Source organism: Urocitellus parryii, chromosome 12 (assembly GCF_045843805.1).
Source record: "Urocitellus parryii isolate mUroPar1 chromosome 12, mUroPar1.hap1, whole genome shotgun sequence".
NCBI classification, from domain to species: domain Eukaryota; kingdom Metazoa; phylum Chordata; class Mammalia; order Rodentia; family Sciuridae; genus Urocitellus; species Urocitellus parryii.
The window spans coordinates 102,869,067-102,886,603 of NC_135542.1; the positions used below are offsets into that span (position 1 = coordinate 102,869,067).

Consider the following 17,537-nt stretch of genomic DNA (forward strand, 5'->3'; position numbering starts at 1 on the left):
ATGTAGATTTTTATTTCTCAGATTGTAGGTATTAGGATTACCTGCTTAAAGAAAGAAAGAAAAAAAGGTTCCCAGGAGATGTTTTGCATACTCAAATCTAAAAAAAAAAAAAAAACATTGATCTCAAAACACTGATCTCAATGCACTTCTCTTCATCCTTTCAAATCTCCACCAGTGTGGTTCCCAGATCAGCCCCATCAGCAGCAAAACCCAAGCACTTGTTAGAAATGCAAATCTCTGGGTTCCACCCCAGGGGTTCTTGTATCCCAGATATAGTTCCTAATTTTTATTCCTCTGGTTTAAGTCCTCAGTTTGTAAAGACTGGTATAACTTTGGTTGGTATTCTTTAGGGGATTTCAGCAAATTAATCTCTTCCCTATCCTTAGGTCCTCCTCCACCATATATCTCCTCCCCCATATATCTCCTCCCCCAATCCTTCTGCTTGGCTTTTCATTTTTCTTTTTCTTACCTATTCTTTCTAGAAGTAAGGATGTCTTTTCAGCCCACAAATGATGAAATCGACCTGGAAGATACTGAAGATACTGTAGAAAATATTGTGCTTTCAAGACTGAATAGTATAAAAGCAAGGGGAAGAATGAGTTCTGTAAAATCCACAGGAATTGAAACTGATACACAAACACTGACATTTAAGCACACCACAAAAGCACAGCAGAGGACAAGAAAAAGACAGCAACCTATAAAACTGGAACCTCTGGTAAGTTAAAAACCTAGTATTTTACCCACTTTCAGGCTACAGAGAAAGTTGCAAAATTGCTTTAGGGGAATGGATGTCATTTCCAGCCTTTTGACCAAGAAGGCATGAAAACCTTAAAAGTTAAAAACTTGTTTATGAAGTTATACACACTGTAAACATTTATTCAATGAATATTAAGTTCTAGGCACTATTTAAATTGGTGGATACAGAAGTGAACCAAGTTTTCTAGCAGATAAATCCTCTCTAGAATTTTGTAGAATATAGATTCCTAACTATGTAGATTATAAGACTCTTTTTAAATATCAGTGTATTTATTTAATACTGGGGACTCCAGTATAATTATTACATATAGTTGTGTAGTTTTTATTATTTTCAAAGTACATTTCTAGTGTCCTGAAAATTTTTCAGCATTTTTGAAAATACTGTATTTTAAGAAATAAGTTATGTCCTTGAGTAATTGTCAATGCATGTAAAAGGAACTGTGAAAGTATATAAAGTAAAAAATAAAAGCTCTTATCCCTTACCCTCAAATATTTATTATAACTAGTTGTTAAGTGCTCTTCAAAATGTTTTGTATGTTTTTTAAACTATATTTGTAAATATCAATGTCTATAAATATGTATAATTTAAAAGTAAGCTTATGTAATATATACTGATCTTCAAGTGTTTATTTTACTTAAATATATAAAAAGTGTTCCAATTCATGCACATGGAGATATCTTTAACAGGAGAATTGGATTTTGTTGCAAGGATGCCATAATATGGTACACATTAACTGGTCAAGGGGAATTCATTCTTTTTGTTGTTGTTGTTTTATGTTTTGATTTTTTGCTATTTCAGATAATGTTGCATTGAATGTCTTTGTACATAAAAAGATTCCTAGAAGTACTGTTTTGTAGGTCACAGAATATTGCCCATTTGCCCTACAGAAAGGTTTAAACAATTTTTCCACTAACAGGGAGGAGAGTGCCTGTTTACCCACATCTTTATCAAAGCAGATGTTATCAGTTCTTTTATTTTTGCAAGACTGAAAGATGTTAAATGACATCACTGTTCTTGTTGCAATTTGCATCTTATTTTTTATTAATTATTTTATTAGAAGTAGATATTGAATTTAATCAAATGCCTTTATTGTATGTATGGAGATTATCATGTGATTTTCCCACAATTCACATCTAGCATTTTCTTATTTTTTTGCAAGTTTTGTTTTTCATCCTAAGTGAGACTAAGTAGTTTCCTTTACTAGAGCTGTGTACTTCTCAAATAAGTTCTTAACTACTTTAGTTTACTTCACTTTATACTTTATTTTGAAAAGATGTCCTTCCCTTTATTTTCAGTACACAGAAAAGCAAATGGATTTTGTATGTTTGTTTTTAACCAGAATTTCACTAATATCATTTTAAATTCTTATATTTAGTGTTAAGCTTTCGTTTTTCAAGATATATAAGAAGCATCATTGACAATTAGATAAATTTGCCTTTTTTTGTGTTTACACCAATTACTTTATTTTCTAGATTAGAATTCAGCAAACTATGGCCTGCAGGTCAAATCCAATTCTGTAAACTTTTTTAAAATAAATAATGCTTTATTGGATCACTGCCACATCCATTTATTTGCATACCATCTAAGACTACTTTTATAGAACTGTGGTAGAGTTCAGTAGTTGTAACTGAGACTGTATGACATCCAACCTTAAAGTATTTACTATCTGACCCTTCAGAGAAAAACTTTATTCTAAATGCTCCAAATAATTTTTTTTTTAGAAAAAGGAAAAAGAAGGTTTACTGTTTTGCTAGCAAAGGAGAAACACAAGGGACTCCTTTCCCAAAGGCTGTGATTCTCTAAATTAAGAATTTAATTATATAGGTGAGAGTGAAAATGATCTTGTTCTTGACTTAATAATGGCCTTAAGGTTTTCCTATTAAGAGTAATAGGCATGTGCTATTGATTTTTCTAAGTACTCTATAATTATATTAAGAAATTTATTCCTATTTTATTGAAAATTTCAAATACATAGTTAAGAAAATATGTAAACAAAACAATGTTGGATTTTGCCTAGTTTGCTTTAATATCTATTTTTAAAGGAATACCCTGATATATAGCTCAACTGCCTTTTATGCCTCATTCCAATCTTAATGCTGTATCAGAAAGAGATAACCACTACTAGGATTTATATGAATCTATCCCACTGTTTGTGGTTTTGACATTTTATTTTTAATATTCAACTTCTTCCAATTTTTTCTTATGAAAACTTTCAAATATACAGGAAAGTTTAAAGAAGAACACAATGAGTACTCATATACTTTCCACTTATATTCCAAGAATTGTCAGTATTTTGTCATATGCTTATGACATATTTTGTTATATATGCTGTTACTTCATTATTTGAAGTAAATTGTAAACAAAGTAACACTTAATTCTCAATACTTAGGCATGCAATCCTAAGAACAGTTTCCTGCATACCATAATTCTATATTCACACCTAAGAAAATTACTTTTTTTTAATAGACTAGGATTGGGAAATATCTCTGAGAGAGAGAGAGAGAGAGGAGAGAGAGAGAGAGAATTTCAATGTTTATTTTTCAGTTTTTGGCGTACACAACATCTTTGTTTGTATGTGGTGCTGAGGATCGAACCCAGGCTGCGCGTATGCCAGGCGAGCGCACTACCGCTTGAGCCACATCCCCAGCCCTAAGAAAATTACTAATTCCATAGTATCATCCAAAATCTAGTCCACACTGAAATTTCTCCATTGGTTCCTGAAATATATTTAAAAACTTGTCACCCCTAACAAGGATCTAATTAAGATTAAAGTATGGCATTTTGTAGTTATGTTTCTTTTTTCTCTTTATCTAGAAGAGTCCTATAACTAATTTTTTTGGTAATATTGACTGAAGAGTCCCCACCTATCGTGTAACACCATTGCACGTTCTGGATATGTCTGATGTTTTCTTTATTGTGTCATTTGACTTTACATTATTTTCTGTCTCTCTGAGTCTGATAAGAGTCAGCTTAAACATTTTTGGTAGTAATGCTTCATAGGTAATATTGTGAACTTTATATTTTACCAGATCAGGAAGTATATAACATCTCTACTCATGATGTTTAAACACTTGTTTAAAATTGTGACTGGTGGGCTGGGATTGTGGCTCAGTGGCAGAGGGCTTGCCTCACATGTACGAGGCACTGGGCTTGATCCTCAGCACCACATAAAAATAAATAAATAAAATAAAGGTATTGTCCATCTACAACTAAAAAATATTTTTAAAAGTAAAAAATAAATAAATAAAAGATTGTGACTGGTAAGTTAATAGGTAATCTGCAGCTGATATTTTCACATTGTGCAAATATCACATTTCCCAAAAACATTTTACAAAATAACTTTAGTCTCCACTGATGATTCTTACCTGAATCAAATATTACACTGGAGAAGGCAAAATATGGGTTTTCTAATTCTATCATAACATTTATGATTATCAGTTATGATCTTCAAATAATAATAACATTACCTTCTCTCTCTCTCCTCTGACAATAAAAAATCCATGGATTCATGGCTTTTATTTATTTAATATATTTAAATTGACTATGTACTTTTGATACTCAGATTATTCCATATACTTATTAATTAGCATTTTTCTATAGAGAACAGCTGTATTTCCTATCTTAAATACTTTAAAATATCAGTATGGATTTATAACTTCTAAAAAAATTTAGTATTGTACTTAATCTGTATAATTTTTCATTTTTATATTTAAAGTATCTGGGAGCGTATCCTTAAATTTCAATATCTTTTGACATGTCGACAACAATTTTTGAGTACTTCCTTGCTTTCCAGCATGACAAGAGTTCAAGGTTTACCTTGTATTTTTCATGCCTTCAACAAGGAGTTAGGCACTCATTTTAGCAAGAAATGGAATTTTATAAACCAAGATGTAGTCACAATGTGTACATATTACTTTGGACATAATTGCATTTAGAACTTTAAATATACAGGACTAGAAGGTGTGTATATGTGTATGTTTGTAATTTTTAAAATCTTGAATTCACACTTACATTTTTAATTCCAATCTAAAGCCTACAAGTTTTTCCTTACCTTCTCCTTTCTGTATTTGTACTCTAATCTTCAGTCTCAGTAACCTGAGAATTTGAGTTTGAAGAATGCATACATAATTTCCCTTTTATTCTATTTTTCCTGCCATATTTTCCACTGAGTGTTTGTTGGAAAAATTAGGGCTCCCCATTCTCATAACCATTGCTTGCCCTAATGACTTCCCTCTGCTTCCTCAGGTTCACAAATTGTTATATTGAAAATTCCTTCTCACAGTAGAGTGATAGTGAAAAGTTTGTGCTGTACACTTAGGAGACATATGATTTCATGCTGGTGAGCTTTTCTGTGATAATCTTACTCCCAGAGGTATTCATTAGTAAATTAAAGTACAAAACTAATGGAAACCAAGTAGAAAACTCTTATTTAAGCAATAAGTGAGGAATAGACAATGGTAGTAGTTGCTGTTAAGGCTGAGGCTTTTAGGAAATTAGGAAGGAGATTAGTTTCCTACAGGGAAAGAGTGTAAAGGTAATGAAGAACACAGCAAGTTCACACTAATGTTAAAAGATTAACATGACTCTGTATTCCCCAAAGCCAGTGCTAAAAGTCTATCAAGATCATCAGCAGCCAGAATACATATATGAACAGAACCGATCGCAATTAAGAACTCGTGGAATCCTTAAAGGATCACCAAGCTCAGCAGAAAGAAAATCTATCAAATCACCTACTTCATTTGCTGAGCCTCAAGATGATGTGAAAAAAAAGCAGGTATAATACTGATACTTTTAATTTTAATATTGTACAGTGTCACTAAAATGCTTTCAACTCATAAAACAGGAGGTAAATCATTTTTAGAAGGTTGCATATGTGATTGGGAAATATTTCTCAGTTCTTCCTACTTGAGGAAAACTTGGACAGTAGAGGAGAAACATGAAAAAAATTTTCAGCATATGCATAGTGTCTTTTATCTCTTTCATGCTAAAAAACAGTGTATTGAATTTTTTACTTTAATTTTTTCATCATTTTTTTTTTTTTTACCAAAAATGGGAATCCTTGAGGACTTGGGTGCCTGACACTAAAATAGACACTGAGTCAGTTCAAAAGACAATGTTTGTAGCTGGTGAGAATTGCAGAGTGGGTAAGTTGCCTTGCAAGGCCAAATGTAGCTTAGAGGAGAAATTTATTAGAGCTCAGCTTTAATTGATTATCTATAGATAAAAAGAAAGAGAAATGGGAGAAAATGCAAAGACCATACCTATAGTAAAGATACCAATAGAGCCAAGATTTCTCCGAGATTTTGGTTGGAGGACATTTTGATACTTGATTCAGGCATTGGGCTATAGTGCTAGAAATACCAAGTTGAAATTCTGTTCTTGAGAACTTCAGAGTTTGGAAGTGGATAGGTGGACAAGTGAACACTCAAGAACAGTAGGGTGTAGTAATAATTGTTGCTCATTTAAGATAAAAAATGATGAACTGAATGAAAGGAATACTTCCACCAAAAACCCCTGGTGACCAGGGGACAGTCAGTGCAGGAAAAGCCACCCTTGAGAGTTGTGCTAAGCTCAGAGGAATGAGTGGAAAGTCACTGAGATTGAGAAATTAGGAGAGATAGGGGTTTGGGGAGAATCCAGGTAGACAGGAGCTCACCATGGGTTTGAGTGAGGTCAGTCCAAGAGAAAGAAAACAGAAGAAGAATTATATAGAATTATATAGCTTCAATTAATAGGGTTTTTTGTGAGGTGAAGAGAGACCTATCTTAAATACAGCCAGAAAAGATTGAATGCTCATAGACTAATTAACTTGACATAAAATGGGCTCCCAGGGCTTAAGTTTGAAAAGGAAGAAAAGAATAATTGTATGGATATCAGGGTTGCAAAGGAAGTTTGAAAGGACTGTTAGGTCCTGTTAAACTATGCTTCCTGGTTGTATCATTCCAGGGAAGAATTCAATAAAGAGTTAGGGCTTACAGGAAAATGTGAAAAATAGATTCCGAGCAAAAGGAGAAGGTATTTATTCTAAGGAGAAGGCAATTTTTCAGGTATTGATTTCTTACGATAAATTTAGAATGGAAATGCACAATGAAGATTTCCTAGAAGGGGTAGGAAGGAAGGGAGGGAGAGGAGGGAAAATAGAAGAAATGAAAAGAAAAGGGGAGAGAAGAAGAGGAGAAAGAAAAAAAGAAGAAAAGAGAGGAGAGAAGGCTTCTGGTAATTAAGGAAGATATTAGGCACATCCTATAGGTGTTCTATATTTTCTGAATAAATGCTTTCTTTGTTCCTCATCGTAACATATGTAACTGCTAAATCGACATTTTCCCACCATTACATAATTAGAAATAAGTCCTCAGATGAAAATGTGTAGTCCTGTTTCTAAAGAATGCAGTAAAGCTTTTTTTAAAAAAAGACACAATAAAGAAAATAAATGTATTTCTGTTAAAATGTTGATACTTTAATCTGACAAAAATATTAAAGTTGACTGTAGCCCTTGTTGAAACATTGAGATGATACACATTTTCCCTGATCTGGGTATCAGTTTTGACCTATTCTTTCACATCAAAGAACAGTGTCATTGCTGCCATCTATGGCCAATAAGTAAAATAAGCATATTTTATCTTTTGAGTTCAAAAATGTGTTTCTTTTAGCTCTGTTTGCTGGGTTTCTCCTCTCAAACTACTATTCAATCGGGTATATTTAACCAAAAATAAAGAATAACAATCCCTCTGAATATAAACTTTCTGGGAAAATTGTTCCACAGAGTTTGTGGTAATAAACTTTTACAGAAATGACATCCTCTATCAATTATGCAGAAAGCATTTAACAAAGCAGGTCCACTATGGTTATTCTATTATCTTTAAACTAGTTACCCTTGTACTCTCAGAGATATAAGGTGATAACTTTTGGAGGTAGGGTCAAATTTCCTCAGACAAGGAAACTTTATGAAAGGAAAGAATGTGGCCAATGCCACCCCAAAGGATTTTTGTTTTTGTTTTTTAAGGAACAAAAGGGTGTGAGTGGTACTGAAGTCACAGATAATGAAACCCAAAGAGAAGAGCAAAGCTCAAATATGTGATTGTGACAAGGATGATACTTAGCCTTGCTGTTCCAAGTGTGGACAGTGGGCCCACAAGACTCACATTGCTTATGATCAGGTTAGAGGTATAGCATCTCAGGTTCCACCCCAGTGGTACTGAATCAGAATCTGTAGTTTAACAAATTATGTGCACATTTATGTTTGAGAAGCACTGGCATTCAGAGCAGGCAATTATTTGTTACTAAAATAAAATCACTACAGCATGCTTTCTAATACTGATTGTATCCACCCTTCACATTTATCATGAGTAGTTTATCATGAGTTATGATAACAGATGTCCAAGATTTCACTCCCTGAAAAACATCAAGGTTGTCAGAACAGCTGAGGAAGTTAAGTGGAGATGCCACAGCCAGGATTGAAGCAGAGCAACCAAGCAAGGAGAGTGGTGAGCTCTCCTGAACACCAGAGAGTTTATAGTATTTGGATGTAATAAACATGGACTTAATAGAGAGGAGAAGCAAATGGGAGCTGACACTGGTGGGGGGGCTGTTTTGTGGGAATGGAGTGGGCATATGGATAGGGAGTACTGAGAAGGACAATAGTTTAAAATTTTTAAGTTTCAAAATGCTTGACTTTAGGGGTAATATTTCATATTTTTCCTTTTAACCCGACAAAAACTCATGCTTTTTAATTGGCTTTGTTTAGATCCGTCGATCCTCTGAAGAGGCATTCGCTCCTTCTCCTCAAAAACAGCCTCGTACAGGTATTGGAAGAAGAGGTCTTTTTGGGAGTAGGTCATCAACTTACCCCACGTATATTTTCCAAGACCCAGAAGAAGTCATTAAAGCCAACATTCGTGATCCTTTGCAAATCATCAAAATAATACGTGAAAATGAAAATCTTGGATTTCTTTATATGATTCCTGCAGTGCCAAAGTCTTCCATTGAATACAATACATATAATCTAAAGTGAGTTCTTTTTTATGAAGTAATTAATTCAGTATTAAACATTACAAATAAGAATATAAATATTATTCATAATTGATTAGATATTAATGATAAATGTGATAAAACAATTTTAATTATCAATGATAAATAAATCTTAATTACAATTCTGTTTTTCCCATTTATCTTCCCTTTATCTATTTATAAAAATTAACTATTTTATGGAACACTACACTGTTGTACTTCTTATTTATTTATTTATATAATGTTATAACATCTATTTTAATGAGTTTTACGAACATTTTTGGTATTTTGTGACTAATGAGAATAGTAGATGACAATTTATAAACAGTAATGATACTTGATTCATTTATATGTCATTCCAGCTTCCCTTTATAGAGAAGAAATAAGGAATTTTTTTAATAAAATGAGCTTGATAACTTAGGGTATTCATAGAGATTAATAGTATATACATGCTTTCCTTCCATTGTTGCTTAACACACATTTTTTTGTTGCTATAATTTGAACAGTCACATAATTGTGACTCTGATTTGCTTTAATGTTCAGCCTCATAGATGATAGTTGGTTAGAATACTTGAAAGATGATACTGGTTTTTCTCTGTTATTTAGTTGAGCTGATAGCAATTGTTAAAACAGTCTTCCTTGATGGTGATGATAGTTTAGTTTTGCCACCAAATTCCTTGATTTGCCTTTCCCATTCTCTGTTCTATTATTTCTCCTTACTCAGGGCTATAGTTTTGATTAAGTCAGATGACACTGAAGACAGTTTTCCTTCTGGGTTAAAGGAAAAGAAAAGAAAATGTTCTAATCAAAATGTAAAATGGGAGATTTGTTGTAAATCTAAAATATTTTAATAAGAGTGAGAAATAATTTGTAGAAAGATCAAAGATCCTTACAAACATCCAATAAATTAATTTAAATTTACTGAGCACCCTCTCTGGAACAGGAACTCGTTGAGGTACCAGAGATGTATTAGTGAACCATTCAGATCAGAATTTTTGCCCTCAGGGAGCTTGCATCTCAACAGAGGAAGAAAATAATAAATATAATACATGAACAAATTATGTAGAAAGCTAAAGGATCATAAATACTGTAGACAAAATCAAGTAGGATAATAGTGCTAGGTGAGAGGTTGTAAATTAATTGTGATGGTCAGCAAGGGCCTTATTGAGAAACAGGTATTAAAATAAGGACTTGAAGGAGATGTGAATTATGTGATGGTGCAGGGGAAGAACACTCCAGGCAGCAGGAAAATGGATGCAAACAAGGTGGGAGCATAGCTGGCATGTTCAAGGGAGTAAAGAAGAGGATGATATGCTTACAATAGAGTGAAAGAGATTGGGGACAGATCACACAAGTTTTTATTTTATTTTTTTTTTTAGTTTTTGATGAATCTTTATTTATTTATATACAGTGCTGTGAATCAAGCCCAGTGCCTTACACATGCTAGGCAAATGCTCTGCCACTGAGCCATAATCTCACTTTAGCTTCTACTGTGAGGGAAAAAAATGGAGAGCCATTGAAGGATTTTTAATAAATAAGTGTCACATAGATTTGAATTATATTTTGAAAAGGATCATTCTGGCTAATGTGGAGAAAAGGCTTTGGGAAAGCATGTGTTAAATCAGGAAAAATAAAAATCAAAGCCTTTAATTATTCAAGTGAGAAATAGACCAGGTGGTAGTTTGTAGTCAAGTGGTGGAGATGTAGGACTGACTCTGGAATTTGAAGAGAAAACCAACAAGATGCTTTTACAGATTACATATAGGGTAGAAAACTAGAGAAGAGTCCAGAATAACCTCAGTGACCCATTTGAGCAAGAGGAAAAGCAGAGTTGCTCTTAACTGAGACACAAATGACTAAATAGACAAGATTCATCAAGAGAAATAGCCATTTGAGTTTGAACATATTAGTTTTGAGATTGGTAAAAAATAAATGGGATGGTAGAAGAAGGAGATTTGGGATCAAGAGAGAAAGAAGGAAAATAGTCTTTTTAAAATTGAGAAAATCAACATAACTGAACTTAAGGCCCGTAAAGGATCTTAAAAATAGTTTTAATGTTTAATTTGATATTTTAATTCCCATCAATAACTTACTGCTTTTTAAAATATTCTTTTTTATTAAAGTATTTATTCTAATTTGTTATATATGATGGCAGAGTGCCATTCATTTCATATTACACATATAGAGCATAATTTTTCATGTCTCTGGTTGTACACAAAGTATTTTTCACACCATTCGTGTCTTCATACATGTACTTAGGGTAATGATTTCTAACTCATTCCATCATTTTTCCCCATGCCCTCTCCCTTCCCCTCCATTCCCTTTGCCCTATCTAAAGTTCCTCCATTCCTCCCTTGCTCCTCACCCCCCATCACCTTATGAGTCAGCATCTTCATATCAAAGAAAACATTCGACCTTTGGTTTTTTTGGAATTGGCTTACTTCACTTAGCATTATATTCTCTAACTCCATCTATTTACCTACAAATATAATGATTTTATTCTCTTTTAATGCTGAGTAATATTTGATTATATATATATATACACACCAAAGTTTCTCTATTCATTATCTACTGAAGGGCCATCTGGGTTGGTTCCATAATTTAGCTATTGTGAATTGTGCTGCTATAAACATTGATGTGGCCATACCTGTAGTTTGCTGTTTTTAAGTCCTTTGGGTATAAAACAAAGGAGTGGGATAGCTGTGTCTAATGGTGGTTCCATTTCAAGGTTTCCAAGGAATCTCCATACTGCCTTCCAGATTGGCTGCACCAATTTTCAGTCCCACCAGCAATGTATGAGTGTGCTTTTCCCCCACATCCTCACCAACACTTATTGTTGATAGCTGCCATTCTTACTGGAGTGAGATGAAATCTTAGTTTTGATTTGCATTTCTCTAATTGCTATAAATGTTGAACATTTTTTCATATATTTGTTGATTGATTGTATATCCTCTTCTGCATAGTGTTTGTTCAGTTCCTTGGCCCATTTATTGATTGGGTTATTTGTTTTTATGATGTTAAGGTTTTTGAGCACTTTATATATCCTAGAGATTAGTGTTCTATCTGATGTGCTTGTGGTAAAGATTTGCTCCTATTCTGTAGGCTTTCTATTCACCTCACTGGTAGTTTCTTTTGCTGATAAGAAGCTTTTTATTTTGAATCCATTGCATTTATTGATTCTTGGTTTTAATTCTTGCACTACAGGAGTCTTATTAAGGATGTTGGGACCTTATATGACATGATGGAGATTGGGGCCTACTTTTTCTTCCATTAGGTTCTAGGTCTCTGGTTTAAGTAGGTCCTTGATCTACTTTGAGTTAAGTTTTATGCAAGGTGAGAGGTAGAGGTTTAATTTCATTTTGTTACATGTGGATTTCCAGTTTTCCCAGCACCATTTGTTGAAGAGGCTATCTTTTCTGCAATATATATTTTTGGCACTTTTGTCTAATATGAGATAGCTATAATTATGTGGGTTTGTCTCTGTGTCCTCTATTCTGTACCATTGGTCTGTTTTGGTGCCAATACCATGCTGTTTTTATTACTGTTGCTCCGTAGTATAGCGTAAGGTCTGGAATAGTAATGTCACCAGCTTCACTTTTCTTGCTAAGGATTGCTTTGGCTATTCTGGGTCTCTTATTTTTCCAGATGAATTTCATATTACTTTTTCTATTTCTATGAGGAATGTCATTGGGATTTTGATTGGAATTGCATTGAATCTGTATAATGCTTTTGGTATTATGGTCATTTTGACAATATTAATTCTTCCTATCCAAGAACAAGGTAGATCTTTCCAACTTCTAAGGCCTTCTTTAAGTTCTTTATTGTTCTGTAGTTTTTGTTGTAGAGGTCTTTCACCTCTTTCATTAAGTCGATTCCCAAGTATTTTATTTTATTTTTTTTAGGCTTTGTAAATGGGATGGTTTTCCTTGTTTCTGAGGATTTGTCACTGATGTACAGAAATTACTTTGATTTATGGGTGTTGATTTTATATCCTGCTACTTTGCTGAATTCATTTATTAGTTCTAGAAGATTTAGGGTGGAATTATTCTAGGTATAGAATTACATCGTCAGCAAATAAGTGATAATTTGAGTTCTTCTTTTCCTATCCATATCCCTTTAATTTATTTTATCTGTCTAATTGCTTTGGCTAGAGTTTCAAGAACTGTGTTAAGTAGAAGTGGTAAAAGAGGGTGTCCCTATCTTGTTCTCAGTTTTCTCCATTTTGAATGATGTTAGCCATAGATAGCTTTTACAATGTTGAGATATGTTCCTGATATCCCTTGTTTTTCTAGTGTTTTGAACATGAAGAGGTGATGTATTTTATCACATGATTTCTCTGCATCTATTGAGATGATCATATGATTTTTATCTGAGGCTATTGGTGTGATGAATTATATTTATTGATTTTCATATGTTGAACCAATCTTCCATCCCTGGGATAAACCCTACTTAATCATGGTGCACTATCTTTTGATATGTTTTTGTATTTGATTTGTCAGAATTTTATTGAGAATTTTTGCATCTATATTCCTTAAAGATATTGGTCTGAAGTTTTCTTTCTTTGAAGTGTCTTTGTCTGATTTTGGAATCAGGGTGATATTGGCCTCATAGAATGTGTTTGGAAGTGTTCCCTCTTTTTCTATATCATGAAATAGTTTGAGGAGTATTGGTGTTAGCTCTTCTGTAAAGGTCTTGAAGAACTTGGCTGTGTATCCATCTGGTCCTGGACTTTTCTTGGTTGGTAGACTTTTGATGGTGTCATCTATTTCCTTGCTTGAAATTGATCTGGTTAAATTGTGCATATGATCCTGATTTAGTTTGGGCCTATCATATGCCTCTAGAAATTTGTCGATGCCTTTGATATTTTCTATTTTCTTGAAGTACAAATTTTCAAAATAATTTTTAATTATCTTCTGTATTTCTGTAGTGTCCATTGTGATATTTCCTTTTTCATTATGAATGTTAGTAATTTCAGTTTTCTCTCTCCTTCTGTTCGTTAGCATGGCTAATAGTTTGGCAATTTTATTTATTTTTTTTAAAGAACCAACTTCTTGTTTTGTCAATTTTTTCAATTGTTTGTTTCAATGTCATTGATTTCAGCTTTGATTTTAATTATTTCCTATCTTCTACTGCCTTTGGTGTTGATTTGTTCTTCTTTTTCTAGGACTTTGAGATGTAATGTTAGGTCAGTTATTTGTTATGAACTAATTAATGAACTCTATGCAATGAACTTTACTCTTAGAACTGCCTGAATAGTGTTCCAGAGATTTCCATATGTTGTATCAGTATTCTCATTTACCTCTAAGAATTTTTAAATCTTCTCCTTGATATCTTTTGCAACCCATTGTTCATTCAGTAGCATATTATTTAGTCTCCAGGTGTTGGAGTAGCTTTTATTTTTTATTTTATCATTGATTTCTAATTTCATTCCATTGTGGTCTTATAGCATGCAGGGTAGTATCTCTACTTTTTTATATTTACTAGGAGTTACTTTGTGGCATAATATATGGTCTATTTTAGAGAAGGATCCATGTGCTGCTGAGAAGAAAGTGTATAAAATATTCTATATATGTCAGTTAAGTCTAAGTTATTGATTGTATTATTGAGTTCTATAGTTTATTTAGCTTTTGTTTGGAAGATTTAGCCACCGGTGAAAGAAGTGCATTAAAGTCACCCAGAATTATTGTGTTGTGGTCTATTTGACTCTTGAACTCTCAGGTTTGATTTATGAACGAAGATACTCCATTGTTTGGGGTAGATATATTTATAACTGTTATGTCTTGTTGATGTATGGTTCCCTTACACAGTGTAAAATGTTCATCTTTATTCCTTTTGATTAACTTTGGCTTAAAGTCTACTTTATTTGATTTGAGAATGGAAACCCCTGCTTGTTTACACAGACCATGTGAACGGTACATTTTATCCCAATCTTTCACCTTCAGTCTGTGAACATCTTTTCCTATGAGGCGAGTCTCTTGAAGGCAGCATATTGTTGGGTCTTTTTTTTTTTAATATTTATTTTTTAGTTCTCTGTGGACACAACATCTTTGTTGGTATGTGGTGCTGAGGATCGAACCCGGGCCGCACGCATGACAGGCGAGCGCGCTACCGCTTGAGCCACATCCCCAGCCCTCTTTTTTTTTTTTTAATCCAATACTAGTCTGTGTCTTTGATTGTTGAGTTTATGCCATTAATTTTGAGGGTTATTATTGAGGCATTATTTGTATTTCTGGTCATTTTTGTTTATTTTTGGTATTTAACTTGACTTAGTTTCTCCTTTGGTTGGCTTTTCCTTTATTGTAGTTCTTTCCTTTGCAGATTTTCATTGTTGTTTTTCATTTCCTCCTTGTGAAATATTTTGCCAAGAATGTTCTGTAGTGCAGGCTTTCTTGCTATAAATTCCTTTAGCTTTTATTTATCATGGAAGATTTTTATTTCATCAACAAATCTGAAGCTTAATTTTTCTGGATATAAGATTCTTGGTTGGCATCCATTATCTTTCAGAGCTTGGTATATGTTGTTCCAGGATCTCCTGGCTTTGAGGGTCTGGGTTGAAAAATCTGCTGAGATCCAAATTGGTCTTCCCTTATATGTAATCTGATTTTTCTCTCTTTTGGCCTTTAAAATTCTATCTTTATTCTGTATGCTAAGCATTTTCATTATAATGTTTCTTGGTATAGATCTGTTGTAATTTTGTACATTTGGTGTCCTACAGGCCTCTTGTATTTGATTTTTCAATTCGTTCTTCATGCTTGGGAAATTTTCTGATATTATTTCATTGAAGAGATTGCACATTCTAAATTATGGAACTTCCATTTGACAAAGAAAATAAAGTCCTAGCAATAAAAAAAAAAGAGAGAAATTGCACATTTCTTTGGTTTGAATCCCTGATACTTCCTCTGTCCCAATAAATCTTAAATTTGGTCTTTTGATGTTATCCCATAATTTTTAGATGTTCTGTTCATGGTTTCCTGCCATCTTCACTGTGAGATCAACTTTTTTTAATATTTATTTTTTAGTTTTTAAGTAGACACAATGTCTTTATTTTATTTTTTTGTGATGCTGACAATTGAACCTAGTGCCTCACACATGTTAGGCGAGTGTGCTACCACTTGAGCCATATCCCCAGCCCTGTGAGGTCAATTTTATTTTCAACATTGTATATTTTGTCTTCATTGTCTGAGGTCCTGTCTTCCAAGTGATCTAGTTGGTTTGTGATGCTTTCAAATTGAGTTTTTTATTTGGCTTATTGTTTCTTTTATTTCAAGGATTTCTGTTTGTTTGTTTGTTTGTTTTTCAGAATCTCTATCTCTTTCTTAAAGTAATTTCTTGCTACCTGTATTTGTTCTCTTATCTCTTTGTTGGAGTGATTGAGTTTTGCCTGTATCTTCTCACTTAGGTCATTCTTTAATTCCCAGACCATTTTAATTATGTATATTCTGAACTCTTTCTCTGACATTTCATCTACTATGCTATCTGTGAATTCTATTGTTGCAGTATCTTGGTTTGTTTGGGGCACTTTCCTCCCTTGTTTTTTCATGATGTCTATGTGTCTTCCTCTCTTGCAGTGTAGATCAGAGGTATTACAGCTTTTGCCCTATTGTCTTATAGTGTCCCTGCAGGTTACAAATAATCACCTTTAAGGAGGAGATCAATATTACAGCACTCAGTATATCTGATAGTACAGCCATAGATCAGTCATCTTCTATTTTTACATTTACAGTTCTGTCGCTATAATCAGAAATGGTGAGTTTTGTTATCTTCTACCATATAGTCAATAGGTTTGCATAATGGTTTACAGTTTCTAATGGTGAGAGGGTCTGGGGAGTTGGTTGAGATGTTTATGAGGGTAGGATGTGAAAATATAGAGGTATTAGATTATATGACTAATGAGAGGGTAATCATAAGAAGTTGGCTGTTAGTAGGAGAAACAAGAGAGAGGCAACCCATGTAAGATTCCCTGTTACCTCAGCAACAGGATAACTGTTAGCACCCCTAGTAAAGAAACCTCTGATGTACCCAGGGCCACTGGGACCTTGGTGACGTATTACCAGGTCCTTATTGTTGTCCTTAGCGGTGATATCCTAGTTTCCTGGCAGCAGTAGCTTCAAGCCTATATGTACCCTGGTATTGGGCTATGGAGCCACGCTTTAGTGAATAAGGAACCCAGAGCGTGGGCGCCTCTCCGAAAGGGCCGCTGAACCGCCGGGAGCTGGGGCAGGCCTCTCTGGGTCACCCTTAAAATATTTCTTTGTTAGTTCTTGGAAAGGGAAGTTTTAGATCTTAAGTTAAGACTAATCATTTATTTGCTGATTTTAAAACTATATTTCTTGAATCATATATAAGAAGGTTTTTATAGTTTTGTCTTCTGAAAAAAACTTTATTTATTTTTGTCATTCTTTTTTAAAAAATATTTTGCTTTAGCTGTAGTTGGAAACAATATCTTTATTTTATTTTTATGTGGTGTTAAGGATGGAACCCAAGGCCTCGCCCATGCTTAGCGTGTGCTTGACTGCTAAGCCACAACTCCAGATGGTCATTCTTCTTTTAATTTGTTCTAATTAGTTATACCTGACAGTATAATGAATTTTGACACATCATATATAAATAGAGTATAACTTCTCATTCTTCTGCTTGTACATGATATAGAATCACACAGTTGTGTAATCATATATGCACATTGGGTAATAATGTCCAATTCATTCTACTATTGTTCCTACCCCCATAACCCTCCAATCCCTTCATTGCCCTCTGCCTAATCTAAAGTACCTCT

General features: G+C 33.6%; 1 protein-coding gene across 1 annotated transcript in view; it reads left to right on the forward strand.

The window, feature by feature from the left end:
* Positions 1 to 490: 490 nt before the first annotated feature.
* Positions 491 to 17,537, forward strand: part of Dnah6 (dynein axonemal heavy chain 6) — a 275,338-nt gene continuing 258,291 nt past the window's right edge. The window contains exons 1-3 of the mRNA XM_026413801.2: positions 491 to 715; positions 5,358 to 5,531; positions 8,502 to 8,764. Coding sequence (XP_026269586.2) covers positions 491 to 715; positions 5,358 to 5,531; positions 8,502 to 8,764 — 662 coding nt within the window. The remainder of the gene's footprint in view (positions 716 to 5,357; positions 5,532 to 8,501; positions 8,765 to 17,537) is intronic.